This window comes from Melanotaenia boesemani, chromosome 24, assembly GCF_017639745.1.
Source record: "Melanotaenia boesemani isolate fMelBoe1 chromosome 24, fMelBoe1.pri, whole genome shotgun sequence".
NCBI lineage: Eukaryota > Metazoa > Chordata > Actinopteri > Atheriniformes > Melanotaeniidae > Melanotaenia > Melanotaenia boesemani.
Window position 1 is genome coordinate 1525961 of NC_055705.1, and position 15765 is coordinate 1541725.

At 45.8% G+C, this 15765-nt stretch overlaps 2 protein-coding genes across 2 annotated transcripts in view; both read left to right on the top strand.

Moving 5' to 3' along the window:
* Positions 1–7141, top strand: part of LOC121635914 — a 100138-nt gene extending 92997 nt beyond the window's left edge. Inside the window, exons 14-15 of the mRNA XM_041979331.1 lie at positions 785–971; positions 5256–7141. Coding sequence (XP_041835265.1) covers positions 785–971; positions 5256–6831 — 1763 coding nt within the window. The 3' untranslated portion in view covers positions 6832–7141. The remainder of the gene's footprint in view (positions 1–784; positions 972–5255) is intronic.
* Positions 1–15765, top strand: part of LOC121635255 (NLR family CARD domain-containing protein 3-like) — a 1000352-nt gene that overhangs the window by 569049 nt on the left and 415538 nt on the right. The window lies entirely within an intron of this gene.

Below are 15765 nucleotides of genomic sequence, written 5' to 3' on the forward strand. Positions count from 1 at the left end.
AAGGGCTGTCTGGTCCATGTATGACTGGAATCAGAGCTTAACTTTGCTAACAGCAAGTCATTTAGCTTCTGGTAAGGGTTAGACTCCAAGGCTGTCCTTTGTGACAAATTCTGTTCATAACTTTTATGGACAGAATTTCAAGATGCAGCCGAGAAGTTGGGGGGATCCGGTTTGGTGGACTCAGGTTTGGGTGTATGCTTTTGCAGATTGAATATCTTGTTAAATCAGGCCATCATCTTTAACTCACACTGCAACAATTTGCAGCCCAGTGTGAAGTGACTGGGATGAAGACCAGTGCCTCTGAATCTGGGACCATGGTCCTCAGTTGGAAAAAGGTGTTGTCTCTGGGTCAGGAATGAGGCCCTGCCTCAAGTAGAGGAGTTCAAGTATTTTGAGTCGATCGACTGGCGAATTGGTGCAGCATTCGCAGTGATGTGGAACCTTCATGGGCTTGTTGTGTTGAAGGATTTAGTGGTTCCTACTGTCACCGATGGTCATGAGCTGTGGGTAGTGACTGAAGGAACAGATACTGGGAGGACGCCTGGAGGAAGACCCGGGACACTGCAGGAACAATGTTGTTTGGCTGTCCTGGGAATGCCTCTGGATTCTCCCAGATGAGCTGGAAGAAGTGACCCAAGTGGTTTTTAAAATACTTAAAACAAGTACATAAAATCTCTTTTTTTCTTATCATACTGCATTTTTGGTCCACCACGAGTCAGCTGTAGAACACAGTGAAACTGAGACAAATAAGAAGCAAAAACAAACTTGATTATTGTCCTTGCAGAACCGTCCGGTGAACGGGGTGTTCATAACATTCTGGCTGACCCGCCAGGACCAGAGGAGGATGAGGAGGATGATGAAGAGGAGAATGTGGATGAAGAGCAGCGTGCCAGGAGGGAGGTGTTTGAGTTCGAGCTGTCCGACCGACCTCTGCTCCCCTGCTACAACATCCAGGTGTCGCTGTCGCAGGGGTGAGTCAGAAACACTCGACATGGAGGTGTCACTGCAACACGATGCACCTGAAACAGCAACAACTCTGGACAAGTGGGCAACAAGCAAAGTTAAGGAAATTAGAGAAGAGGGGGGTTCTTGATTAACATTGTTAATCTAGAATCCCCCTCTAATTTATTGATTAACATTAGAAGGAGGCATTTATATGTAAGGGATAATGCCCAACTAGGTGGCCATTATCATAAATTAATGGACGGCGCACCTCGTCAGGCATTATCCCGCTTATACCATGGTCCATTAAAAAAGAAAGAAACATTAAATAAATTATTAATGTTTTAATGTTGTTTTTTACTGGTAAAATCGTAAGTTTTTCACAAGAAGCGGCTGAGTGGACTATTTCGTTGTGACGCGTTACCAAGGTAACCGGCTCTGACACGGAACCTGCAACTCGGTCTGCCACAGACGTGACACACACATTTCAGAGGGCGGGTGCAGCTCTTACAGCTGGTGTGTGTCCAGAGGATGATGCAACATTTTGTTTCAGTCAAGGTCCACAGATAGTTTCCTAAATGTTCAATAAGCCTGCAGGCGGCTCTGATCTGGCGCATCTGCAGCCCAGCATCTGAGTTTCTGTTGCCACGGTTACCAACTACTATTTAGTCAGTGCAATAATTTACAACACTAAGTCTATTTGACCGGAACTTCTTTCATAGGTGTCCATTATCACTTTTTAATGGACACCTTCCAGCCAATCAGAATCGTGACCCAGACCATGGTATAACAGGTGTTAAGAGTTAGGAAATAAGGAATATTTGGGAAAAGAAAGAACTGGAGCACATTGGAGATAGAGCATCATGATAAACTGTAATTAAACTGAGTAAGCTACTTGGAACAAAACAAATAAGACCTAAAATGTACATGATTAAAGAACTACCTACTGAACACCTACTGACCTAGAACCTTCTGTTGGGAACTTTCCAGCCTGATAACTGAACTGAAGGATGTCCTCTCATCAGAACTTTATATTTCATGTTTTAAATAAAGATTAGAGACGTTTCTGCTAAGCAAACCAGACCAAATAATAAGCATCAGAATGTGGGGAGGGAGTACAGATAGAGTAAAAACAACTTGGCCCAAAGTGGAGCTTGACGTGGTTACATGACTTTAGTTGGAGCTGCTGGACGGTGTGATGGACGCATCCCACTAATGACTTTACTTTCCCACTTTGGTTCTGGTTAAACTGGTGTGAACGTAAAGCATAGAAGTTCTGAGACTCCAGAACAACACCGGTGCCAGAGGTTTCTGTCTGAAAGCACGAAAAGGGCTGGATTTACTGAGATCCCTGATAAAAAGCACAAAAATGACACGTGGTTTGTGTCTGGTTTGCAGGTGATCAACTAGGATTGTTGGCGTCATTAAAAACAAACAGCAGTATTCAAGTGAGGATTTAGCGTGAGTCATGGTTTCACGATGGAGAGTTTAGAAGCAGAGCAGGAAGGAAGTTTGACCCGGTGGAGATACAGATGAGTGGACGAGGCAAACTCCACCGTAACGCCTGGTGTCATAGTTCATGGGTTTGGGAAGGAATTAGGGATTGGGTCTAAATCTGTCCAAAAGATGAAAGTAAAAAAAATACCTTTGATTTGGCATCAGTCCGAAGAAAAACTAAAAACTGTGAAGGTAAAAGAGCCAGAACAAACCCGCCAGGACGTTGGGTTCAGCAACTCCAGAGAACTGTAACTAAAGGAAGCGGTGCTGAACAAAGGCGGCTGGAGGAAGAGGCCCTAACAAGAACCACACCCGCACCAGCTTTGTATGTTATTCACACTGGGCTTTTCTCTGCCTCGCTCACACATTCTTCTTCGGTGGTGTTCAACACGTCTCTTCACACTCAGACACCAATTAGGCAGCAGAGAGCAGCTCAGGAAGGAAAGGAGGGAGAAAAAAGAGGAGAGGGAGGACAGACGGAGAGGTCGTTAACGAGGATTGCATCGCCGTGGCGACGCAGCTAATTGGCTTCCACTCCGTCTTCCACCCCTGCCGCTCATCTCCGCCTCTCTCTTTCTCCTCTGCCTCCGTCTCTTTCCTCTGCGGCGTCTGATGTCGTATTAATGGCTCTTCCTGGATACGAGGCCGCGGGCGGCGACGCGCACATTTCACCGGCTGCTTAACATTCAGGCAGCGACTGGCTGCAAAGCAACATGTGGCCTTGTCAACCGCTGTGGGTGTGTGTTAATCTGCCCTTCACACACGCACATTGACAGACATTGTGAATCAATAACGCCTCCATTGATGTTTTCAGCTTCAGCAGCAGAATATATAAAAGAGAAGCTGTCTCTTCTACTCCCACCTTCCTCCTGCGCTGACATTTATGGAGGACACGTTTCTGGTTCGGTCTTCAGAAAATCTGCAGTTACAAAGTTTTTCATATCCAGTGAATAAAAGAGACAGCAAGGCCGCGGTGCACGAGTCTTTTCTGATAGATTCATCTATCAGCTATATTCTAAACTAGCCTGTAAACAGATTATTCATCTTTTTAATTAATAAGAGGGATGTTCACTGTTTAGTTGATTGAAACTGTCTTAATTTCATACAAATGAGAGGCCGCTTATGGGATCAGGGCGACTTAACGTAGTCGCTAGGTGGTGCGCTAACTGTTAATGAATAGTGATGAATGGGATTTTCATCAACATTGGGAATTATCTGCATTGTAGGTCAGTGTGGCGCTGAGTAACAGCAGCTTCTTGTTTCATGGTGAAGGACTGGCATTTAACAGGAAGTGATTGGAATCATGACACTGAATAAATTATCCATTAAGATAACTGTGTTCTGATCGTGGTTGGAATTAATGCGTTGGATTGGCTTGACTGCCCCTGCTGTACAGAACTTCCTGTTAGGTTTAAACTTTTAACCACCTTCAGTGTATTAGCCAGTTTTGAAGCCAACACAATGAAATCTGTAGGAGTTTGTGAAAATTTAACATCTGCAAATCCCCAAAATAGCTACTTGAACCACAACGGCTGACTTCCTGTTGGTTTTAGACCATGGCTCCATGAAGATGTGGACCAAATTTCATTAAGATTCTTGCAATGCAGGCTTTGGACTGCCAGTAGGTGGTGCTGTGGAGCATCAGAAGATGCTCCACTGTGGTCATAAAGGGATGGACATGGTCAGCAACAATACTCAGGTAGGCTGTGCTGGTTAAACCAGGCCACGTTGGTACTAAGGGGCCCAAAGTGGGCCAAGAAAATCTCCCCCCACCATTAACCACCGGTGTAGTCTTCTGCTGCTGTAGCCCGTCTGCTTGCAGGCTGGACGTGTTGTGTGATGCTGTTCTGCAGAACTTTGTAGGAACCAGTGCTGATCTGACTTCTGTTGCCTTTCTATCATCTCCAACCAGTCCACCCATTCTTCTCTGACTTCTGACATTAACAAGACATTCTGGCCCAGTCAACTGCTGCTCACCAGATTTTTTCTCTTCTTCAGACCATTCTCTGGCAAATTGGCCTACGTTCACACCAGTTTAACCAGAACCAAAGTAGGAGTTACTTTCATCCTGTATGTTGCCAGCCCACCATCTTCGTTTGTGGAAGACTCAGGTTTAAGAGGGTACTTGGTCAGCGTCTTTGGTTGCAGCTGTTGTGGCTGAACTTTGCCTGCTGTTACCTGGTTTGCTGGTCAGTGACCCATCACAGTGTCCAGCAGCTCTAATGATGGGCATGTAACACCACATCCTGCTCCACCTTTGCCCTTCAATCTTTCACTGTTGCGGTACTCCTTCTTGACTTTCTGACTGATTCTTTGGTGTAGCATTCAGGTGAACAAAGCACTAAAATGAAAAACTATTATTTTTTCCAGTTGAGAAACAACTTTTCCAGTTGACAGCCAATTTATTTATTTGTTTATTGGTCTGAAAAGGCTGGCTTGTTAAAATTAATGTTAGGCATGAGAATGAATGAGTGATTTAGCTTAGGAATGAGTGTTTAGGCTGCCTTTTCATTTCAACTAAATGACTGCACCAACATTTAAAAGACTCTTCCTTTTTTGTAAGTCCAGATTTCCACTATTTGTCATGGCGACCGTCCAGGACTCTGTGTAGTCCTGCAAACAGGAAAAAGTAGCTCTGTTGGGAATATTACCTTCTTAGGTATGTTAAACTGTAATAACCTCAAGGAAAAGGTTAGAAGCATACAACAAATTTCTCTTTATTGAGCTTTACTAGGATGTTGCATCAAATTAATGGCAGAACCACCCTTTTAAAGATGTTTGGCATAATTCTCACATCATTTCCGTCTTTGTTTCAGGCCCAGGAACTGGCTCCTCCTCTCCGACGTCCTGGGCCGCCTGCGGATGACATCGCGCTCCTTCCGCCGCCTTTTCCCTCAGCTCAACGTGCAGTCCGTCCCCGAGGATGAGTTCTACCGGCAGGCGTCTCTGTCACAGCTCCTGACCGGTCCTGATGAACAGGAACTCGCCTCCTTCAGACCCGATGTAAAGGACCCTCTGGAGCTGGTGGAGGCCACCCCCGAGCTGGCCGGCATGCTGGGCTCCTCCCTGGAGTTCATAGACAGTCGCAGGGACTCCCTTGAAGCTTCGCCACCCCCATCACCATCACCTCCATCATCACCAAGACCGCTTCAACACACTGCATCAAAGTTACCTCCAGAGCTCCAGGAAACGGCATCTGAAACTAAAGATAGTTCTCCAGACTCCAGCTCCGGAAGGAAACATGTGGGACGTTCTGTCCCGGCAGTTAAACTAGATCCCAGCATGTGGGAACCTCAGAAACAGAAAGGTAAAAATTCCAGCACTCCCACTTCAGCAAAGCCAAGCAAGACTGCCAATGTTAGCATGTGGGAAACACGTAGGCAGCATAGTCAGAAACCTGGGATCAGCGATTTCACTGATCCAGACTCAAAGATGGACTCCAGCATATGGGAACAAGAACGAGGAAGTAAAACCTCGGGACTCGCTCCCGTCAAATCCGACATGATGGCTGGCGCTAACATATCGGGACAACGTCAAGGAAGTAAAACCTCGGGATTCGCTCCCGTCAAATCCGACACGATGGCTGGCGCTAACATATCGGGACAACGTCAAGGAAGTAAAACCTCGGGATTCGCTCCCGTCAAATCCGACACGATGGCTGGCGCTAACATGTCGGGACAACGTCAAGGAAGTAAAACCTCGGGACTCGCTCCCGTCAAATCCGACACGATGGCTGGCGCTAACATATCGGGACAACGTCAAGAAAGTAAAACCTCGGGACTTGCTCCTGTCAAATCCGACACGGTGGCTGACACTAACATGTCAGGACAACATCAAGGTAGTAAAACCTTGGGACTCACTTCCGTCAAATCCGACACGGTGGCTGGCGCTAACATGTCGGAACAACAACGGTTAAGAAGTAGGAGCACTGGGAATTCTGAAACAAAACTGGACAGTGGAGTATCAGAACAAGCTCGACTTCAGAGTAAGAACACCGGGAATCATGGTCCATTGGAAGTTCTGTTCAAGAATCAACAAAACAAGGCAGGCAGGGTTTTAGATTCTTCAAATCTACCTTCTGTGACTGAAAAACAACTGCGAAGTAAGAATGCCACGATATCCAATGCCACCAAGCCAGATTTGAGGGACCATCAGAGAATGAAAAGAGCTGGTGGCACCAGCACAGCAACCAAAAGAGACACTGACCCCGATGAGGGCCACGGCCAAGCAGGTAAGACCATAAAGATGGACGCTGCCTGGCAGAGGAACCTGGCCAATGTCAGAGTCCACATCAGGGACCTGGGGATGAAAATTAGTACCATTCAAGGAGACCTGAAGAAGGAGTCTGGGAAAGTGGTGGTGAAAGGTGTCAGAACCAAAACCAGGTCATGAGAAGATGGAACTCCTTCAGGAAATAAGAAACGCTGAATCTTAAGGAGTATGAGAACCAAACCAAGCTGCTCTGAGACTGAGAAAACCCGTAAATGTTGTAAATGCAGTAACCTCTGACAGACACTGTAACCGTATTGTTTGTTTTGTGGAAACTGTAAATATTCTTTTTTTTATTTATGAGCACAGATTTGATGGGTCTTTGTTCTTTGTATATGCGGTCTGGTGTAAATATGATGCTGTTTGTGTTGATGTGGTGAGAGTTCTGGTTACCAAACTCTTACCGTCCAATAAACATTACAAAGAAAGAAATGAGAAAAATATTTGTTGTAATTATTCCTTGGAGTCGGCTTTCCCTGGCTTCAAACTGCTGTGCATGCTTTGGCCTGGTTGTGGTTGCCAAGAGGGAAGAGGGAGGGAGCTGAGCCAAAAGGCAAAGCTCTCGATTTACTGGTCGATCTACGTTCCTACCCTCACCTATGGTCATGAGCTGTGGGTAGTGACCGAAAGAACTAGATTGCGAATACAAGCGGCCAAAATGAGTTTTCCTCGCACAGTGGCCGGGCTCTCACTTTAGGCCCATTTATGCTCAATGCAGAATATGGATATGCAGATGGACAGACAGCTTCGTCCACCTTCTGTGTTGGTTACACGCATAATATGGTCCGTTTTCAGGGAGCTTAGCTATTCGTCGCTTGGCATAGAAGACGGAGCAATACCACCAGAAATCGCGGGGGCAGTGCTGAGTAGAACAGCTGACATGAGACCAGGGAGAGAAACAAACCAGAGAAAAAGAAGAGAATCGGGAAGGGGGAAAAAAAGCAGAAGCAGAATCTGCTGCTGTTTATACAGCTGTATAAACTGCACTAGCTTTTGAAGAAAGACTATATGCGGATGTTTAGGGCATGTTGGAATAAAGTGATTTAGCGATGCATTACTGCTGCCAACCTGAAACTGACATCGGCTTGTGGAAGTAAACTCTGAACTGAGCGCTGTCCACTAGTGGAGAAACTGACTTAACAACCATGGCAATGCTAAACATGAATGGAGGAGGGAGGAGTTCAGAGTAGAGCCGCTGATCCTCCACATCGAAAGGGAACCAGATGAGGTGGCTCGGGCATCTGGTCAGGATGCCTCCTGGATGCCTCCCTGGTGAGGTGTTCTGGACACGTCCCACCGGAAAGAGGCCCTGGGGACGACCCAGGACATGCTGGATGGACTACATTTCTCGGCTGGCTTGGGAACGCCTCAGGATCCCTCCGGATGAGCTGGTGAATGTGGCCGGGGAGAGGGAAGTCTGGGTTTCCCTGCTTAGGCAGCTGCCCCCGCAACCTGACTCCGGATAAGCGGCAGAAAATGGATGGATGGATGGATGAAGATGCTCAAAGACTGAACCAGAGTTTACCACCCCTGCCTTAAAGACACCAGGCTTCATAACAATAACAGTTCTTTCATAAGGAGAAGATGAAGTTCGTTCCTAAAACTACAGAGAAACCGGATGCCCTGCAACCAATAGGATGCAATACAGGACGCAACTGGAGAGCATTTAGTGGGGGGGGCTTATCATTTTTATTGAGCTCACCTGCACGTGAAGTAGCTCAGTCCACCAAAAAATGACCACATAAACTTCAACTTTTAGTGCGTATTTTCTTTTATTTATGTTGTTTCTTGATTAGAAAAATATTTACTTAAACTTTCCACAAAAAGTCAGTATATTAGAGTTTGGTGGGTCATTTCTTTGTTGTAACAAAGCTTCTTGGTAATAAATCTTATACTGTTGAAAAGTCTATTTTCCTTTAAAATGGAGCCACGTTTGTAAGTAAAGTGTTTTGTGGGATGAGCAGCCGAACTGAGTCTGTAGGCTGTACATACAAAAACTTTCCAAGATTTCTCTATGCCTCTGCCTCTTATTGGTATCGTTTATTGGATAGGATGATTGCGCCTGAAGAAACATGACATTGTTATATGAAAGCATTAATAAATTACCAAACAGGAGCCTCAGTATCATGTGGAGGAACCAAACACAACATCCTGGTTCCTCCTCGTGCTGGTCACACTGCTGCAGCGTGGCGTTCCATTCTTCAACCAGCATCTGACAGCTGTTTCTGTTTCTGGCTTAGAAGGTTCAGCCAGTTTTTAATGGACACAATCCACAAACTAACTCTGCTGCTCGTCCCACAAACACATTTTCCTTACAAATGTGGCTCCATTTAAAAGGGACATAAACAGACTTTCCAAGCATGTAAGATTACCTAAAGCATTGTTACTAGAAAAAAATGGTCAATCGAACAATCAAGTTTAATATTACATACTTTGATTTGTTTTATGGTCCAATGAGGACAAATCCATTTTATGACCCACCTTAGACAGATTTATAACATACAAACCATAAAATAACCACCTAGCTAAAGAAACATACCGATCACATCAGATCTTTGATTCAATCCTCCATCCTAACTACACACAAGACAGTGGAGAAGAAAACCTCCACCAGAACCAGGACGGAAAATCGCCACCAGATCAAGGACCTGATGAACAGCTCTTTTGATTGTTTTTAATAATACATTAAAGATAACACACCGTACACCTCACATCACCACTGCCTCAACTGTTTCTCTGGCTTATTGACCCTCCTGTCAAACATAAAAGAAACTCCAGCTGCTGTGTTTGATGGATCCAGATCAGAGCTCCAGTCTACCTTTAGGGCTGGCTTGGTCAGCACATCTGTGGTGGAGCTATGTGGTCCATAACAAGCTGGACCATGAGTCCCACCCTCTCCATGCTGGACCATGAGTCCCACCCCCTCCATGCTGGACCATGAGTCCCACCCCCTCCATACTAGACCATGTGTCCCACGCTGGACCATGAGTCCCACCCTCTCCATGCTGGACCATGAGTCCCACCCCCTCCACGCTGGACCATGTGTCCCACGCTGGACCATGAGTCCCAACCTCTCCATGCTGGACCATGAGTCCCACCCCCTCCACGCTGGACCATGAGTCCCACCCTCGCCATACTAGACCATATGTCCCACGCTGGACCATGAGTCCCACCCTCTCCATGCTGGACCATGAGTCCCACCCCCTCCACGCTGGCCCACGAGTCCCACCCTCTCCATGCTGGACCATGAGTCCCACCCCCTCCACGCTGGACCATGTGTCCCACGCTGGACCACGAGTCCCAACCTCTCCATGCTGGACCATAAGTCCCACCCACTCCATACTAGACCATGTGTCCCACGCTGGACCATGAGTTCCACCCTCTCCATGCTGGACCATGAGTCCCACCCCCTCCACGCTGGACCATGTGTCCCACGCTGGACCATGAGTCCCACCCTCTCCATGCTGGACCATGAGTCCCACCCCCTCCACGCTGGACCATGTGTCCCACGCTGGACCATGAGTCCCAACCTCTCCATGCTGGACCATGAGTCCCACCCCCTCCACGCTGGACCATGAGTCCCACCCTCGCCATACTAGACCATATGTCCCACGCTGGACCATGAGTCCCACCCTCTCCATGCTGGACCATGAGTCCCACCCCCTCCACGCTGGCCCACGAGTCCCACCCTCTCCATGCTGGACCATGAGTCCCACCCCCTCCACGCTGGACCATGTGTCCCACGCTGGACCACGAGTCCCAACCTCTCCATGCTGGACCATAAGTCCCACCCACTCCATACTAGACCATGTGTCCCACGCTGGACCATGAGTCCCACCCTCTCCATGCTGGACCATGAGTCCCACCCCCTCCACGCTGGACCATGAGTCCCACCCCCTCCATACTAGACCATGTGTCCCACGCTGGCCCACGAGTCCCACCCTCTCCATGCTGGACCATGAGTCCCACCCCCTCCACGCTGGACCATGTGTCCCACGCTGGACCACGAGTCCCAACCTCTCCATGCTGGACCATGAGTCCCACTCTGGACCACGAGTCCCACCCTCTCCATGATGGACCATGAATCCCACGCTGGACCATGAGTCCCACCCTCTCCATGCTGGACCATGAGTCCATGAGTTTAGTGGGTATCATTGAAAACAGGTAGTTGACTTTAGGTAGAACCATCATTTTAATGGTGGCAACCCTCCCCATGAGTGATATGGGTAAGTGCCTCCAACGTGAGAGATCATCCTCTATTGCTTTAAGTAGCTGGACATAATTTAGCTTTGTTAGTTCTGATAACCTGGGGGAAATGTTTATGTCTAGATATCTAATGTTTCCAGACTGTATTGTGGTATTAGGTATGTTTTGTAGGTCACAGTTAATTGGCATAACTATAGTTTTAAGGCCCATTTATGCTCCTTTACATACGAAAACAGCGACGTCCATTTCAAACGTTGTCATATGTCGCCCTCCTCATACCTGCCTCCAAGCATGTTTTGTGTAGCCATGGTTGCTGAGTCAGTTTTTCCACTAGTAGGCAGTTCAGAGTTCACTCCCATGAGCCGACGTCAGTTTCATACACCTACAGATATCTACAATAAAGGCTAAATGTCTCATCCATGCCGCTGGCCAATGAGGTCAAACATCCACGCTGCCATCTTGCCACAGTTCTGTCGTTCATTATTTTAATGGTGTGTGCAATTTATAAATAACCAGAACTTGCTCAATTTTATGGGGATTTTTTGGGGGGTTGGTTTGTTACAAGCGCCAAAAATAAATACTTATAAATAATGAAAAGGAATAATTATAGCCAAAGATTCCAGAGCAGCTTTAATCGTGGAATTTCTTATGAAAATAAACAGATAGGTGCAGTGAATATAAACACACACAAGGCGTTTATGTTTTTACTACATGTGTAGTTTAGACTTGTAATAATTCAGATTATTTTATTATATTAGCAATATTTATATTTTAACACATTATAATACATTTAGAATACATTATTCTCATTATTCAATTCATTGTCTTTAACATGTTGGACATAAAAGTGACATTTATAAAACAAAACAGGTAGAAGATTTATACGTTTACATAAAGGAAAGCAGCTTGTTGAATCCTCACCCTGCACAGAGAACTAGACTATAGAGGACATAGCAGACAGAGATAAACCACAGAGATGTGAGAAACAGTTGTTTCCAACCACGCAACACAACCTAAACATTCGCATATAGTTTTTCTTCAAAAGCTCGCAGAATTTCTACATGTACTGTGCTTATCTTCATTCTTTTTTTTTTATTTATTTATTTATTTTTTTTTTGTTGTTGTTGTTGCTCCCTTTCTGATTCCCTTCTTTTCTGTTTTGTTTCTTTCCCTGGTTGCATGTCAGCTATTCTGCTCAGCACTGCCCCCACAATTCCTGATGGTATTGCTCCAACTTCTGCGTCAAGCAACCGAGAGCTAAGCTCCCTGAAAACGGACCTAGTCAGTCACATAACCAGTGCAGAAGATGGACAAAACTGTCTGTCCGTCCATGTATCCGTCTTCTGCGTCGAGCATAAATGAGCCTTTAGACCAGTTAATAGAGTAGTCAGATATTGATGAGAATGTGTTAATAAGTGTGATTGTCTGGGGGAGAGATGTCGGTGAGTTCTGGAGGAAAAGTAATACATCATCAGCTTAAAGACTTATCTTATGTTCTATATTTTTGGCATAGATTCCTTTAATCTCTTTATTTTGTCTTATTTCAGCTGCTAAGGGTTCAATAAAATAGCAAAAAGTGAAGGAGAAAGCGGGCAGCCCTGCCAACAGAAGCTTGGAGAAGTTTGATCATTGGTCTTCACACATGCATTTGGGAGTCTTGGTCTCCTGGACCCGGGTTTCTTCCAGAGATATTTTTCACCCTTTCCTCCGGGAGTTTCACGAGTCTGGATGAAGTTTTTCACCATGGTCTCAGGGTCCTCCTCCGTCTGCTCTGGAGTCTCTGCAAATACCAGATTCGCGCTCATGCTCTATGCCTGCAGATCAATCACCATTTCTTTTATCTTCTTATTTTCCTCCGAGAGACGGGTCAAGCCCTTGATGAGGGATTTTACCGACTCTCTGAGGCCGGCATTTTTCAAACAGCCAGAGTTTCCACCTCCTTCTGTTTGAATTTTAGTAATTAACGTAGCGTCTGGAACTCTTTCTGGAGAATTTCTACCAGGCTTGAGCCTGGTAGATGTTTGAACATGCATCAAAACTACTAAGTTTCTTATCTACAGAGATCAGAACATCTGTTGACATTCCCAGTGGTGAAATAGCTCCCGATGAATCCTTGTTTCTCTGTCTCTTGGCCTTAGATGAGGTAGAGAGGGTAGGGTTTGGTTTTACCATTGTCGTAGCACCGATCTATAAAATCTGTCAGGCTGGCCGCTGTGCTCCAGAGTGTACCTTAAAGACACTATTTTCCTACTTTCAAGAATTTTTAAATTAGACTGGTGACAGTAATACAGTTGAATGAATGTTTGAGCATGCCTGGTCTGAATCTGCTGTCTCACAGGTTCTACTTCACTTACAGCATCATTGTCACTTTCCTACGTCACTTACCTGCCACCTGCTCCTCCTGCTAGGTGGGCTTATGGGTTGCTTTATACTCTTCTTTAAACCCTACAAATTTGGTAACTGTCTAGTCTGAATTCTCTAATGCGCCGCCTGGGTGAATCCTCTGGCCAAAAGTGCAGTACACATGTCAATATTTGAACAATTACGCTTGCAACGGAGCTAGTTACCTACTCAAAAATAAGGTTAAACAGCTAGTAAGTTCTCAACCTTTAATTGGATTTCCATCATCACATTACTGCAGAATCAGATTATTCTGTTTACATCATCACTTGAAGTATCTCATAACTAAAGAAATCCGATGATGATCAGATTTCTGGTGTAAACGGGCTCAATGATGCATCTTGTTTTGGGCTGATATTAACCTGGTCTGGACATGGTTTTGTACTGGGTTTGAACTGGTTCATGGACTTTTTTTAAGCTTGGTGTTTCTTTGAGTCATAGCTGAGGGTGTTTTAGGTGGGATTCACACTAGTCCTGAGTAAGAATTTGGAACAGTTTGGACTGGTTTTATGCTTGGATTCAAACATGGTTTTGAAATGATTTTCATCTTGTTTCTGGACTCATCTTTAGACTGTGTTGAGTTTGTTTCTGCACTGATATCAGATTAATTTTTATACTTTATCAGATTTGACTGGCCTGTATGTACATGGGATTTGAACGGGTTTGTAATTTTGGGTGGTGAACGGTTTTGGACCAGTTCTAGACTTGTGGTTTTAGATGTTTTCCACATTGTTTTGGGCTTTTTTGATAGATTTTTATCTTTTTTGCAGAGTGGTGAGGCTGTGTTTAAATCAGGTGTTTCAGCCTGGTTTCAGATGTTATTTGACTTTATTTCTCTTCTTTTGTTGCTTGTTTTGAACTTGGTTCATGACCTTTTTCCTCTGCAGGAGACATAGTCTCAGTCCTGTTGTGGTCTCAGACCTGCTGTGGTCTCAGACCTGCTCTGGTCTATGGCCTGGCTCTGGTCTCAGACCTGCTGTGGTCTCAGACCTGCTCTGGTCTATGGCCTGGCTCTGGTCTCAGACCTGATGTGGTCTCAGACCTGGTTTTAGGGTTCTTGTTGGGAGAATCTGTCTGAATGTGTTTTATTCAGGTGTTTTACAGCACACTGGAAACAAAGTTATCAGCAAAGTGACTCACTGGTTTCTGTAAAAACTGGACAAAATATTTTCCTGTAATAAAAGAACGAGTCCATTCATGCATGCAGGATGTTCTCGCTCTCTCTCTCTCTCTCTCTGTCAGCCTTGCACGTCCTCACTCAACCCTTCGATCGCCCACACCCTTTCATCCTGTTGAGAGGGATGAGTCATTTACACTGTTTCCTCACAGACGTTTGTGCTGCTGTCTGCGGACAGTCAGAACATTTTCATCTAATCTGATTGGTAAATTCAGCCAATCAGCTGACAGAATCAGCTGGATATGTGGTTGATGGTTGCTGGTTTTATGTTGGTTCATAATAAAATGTCCGTCTTGTGGAGTGCTGCTGGGGCACTGATGGGGGAGAGGATGGGTTTTGGGTGAGTGGGGGGGTAAGGGTTGGGGTAGAGAGGGGTTTTGGGGGCAGTAAAGGGGGGTGGGGCTGATGGATGGGAAGGTTGGTTGGGAGGGGGCAGGGGGTAGAGGGGGACCTGCGGACATGTCTTTGTCCCTGAGGTACCTAGCCTTGGTGCTGGGTTGGCTTGGCCCGCAGTGGTTTTGCCTAGGGTGGTCGGGTTCCATCGGGTTCTTGGGCAGGGCTCTGCCGGGGGGTTGGTGGGTGGCCCTTGGATCTGGGGTGCCTGTGCCACATCGCCCGGTGCCTGCTGGGCCTGCTCGTCGCTGCTCTGAGCTGCTCGGTGCCCCTGCTTTGGCTGTCCTGGGCTCTGTGTTCTGCAGACCTGCCGGGCCTTGGGCTACCCCTGTCTCTCCCGGATGCTTCGAGGTGAGGCGTGGTCATGGCCCTCTTGCAAGCACACATTTCATCCTTGTTGCATGGTCACACATGCACACTAACAAACGTGCTTGTCTCTCCATCCGCTTCCAACTAGATGTTACTGATGTTTGTGCTGGTACGTTTCTCTGCAGGTACGTTTGATTTCATCATTATCCTATTTTCTTTATGTATCATGTAGTACTGTGGTAGTTTATATTGTTTTTGTGAACACTGATGTGATTTAGGCAGCCTAGACAACTTTTATTTCCACATTTCATTTCTGTCCTTTTCTCTTTTTAGCACTTCCTCTGATCTCTGTCGGGTTCAACACCGACATATCAAGACTAAGGAAAATAAGATTATAATAAAAATAATAAAAATATTCCAAACATCAAGGGCAGCCATTTATATAACATCCATCCAGCCATCAATAGATGACTGAAAACAGATGATAAGGAATTTTTATTTAAATCAGGTCCCTTATTCTAGATTTATTCTTCAGGGGGTAAAAGGCTGCTCTGGTTCCTGCTTTAACATGA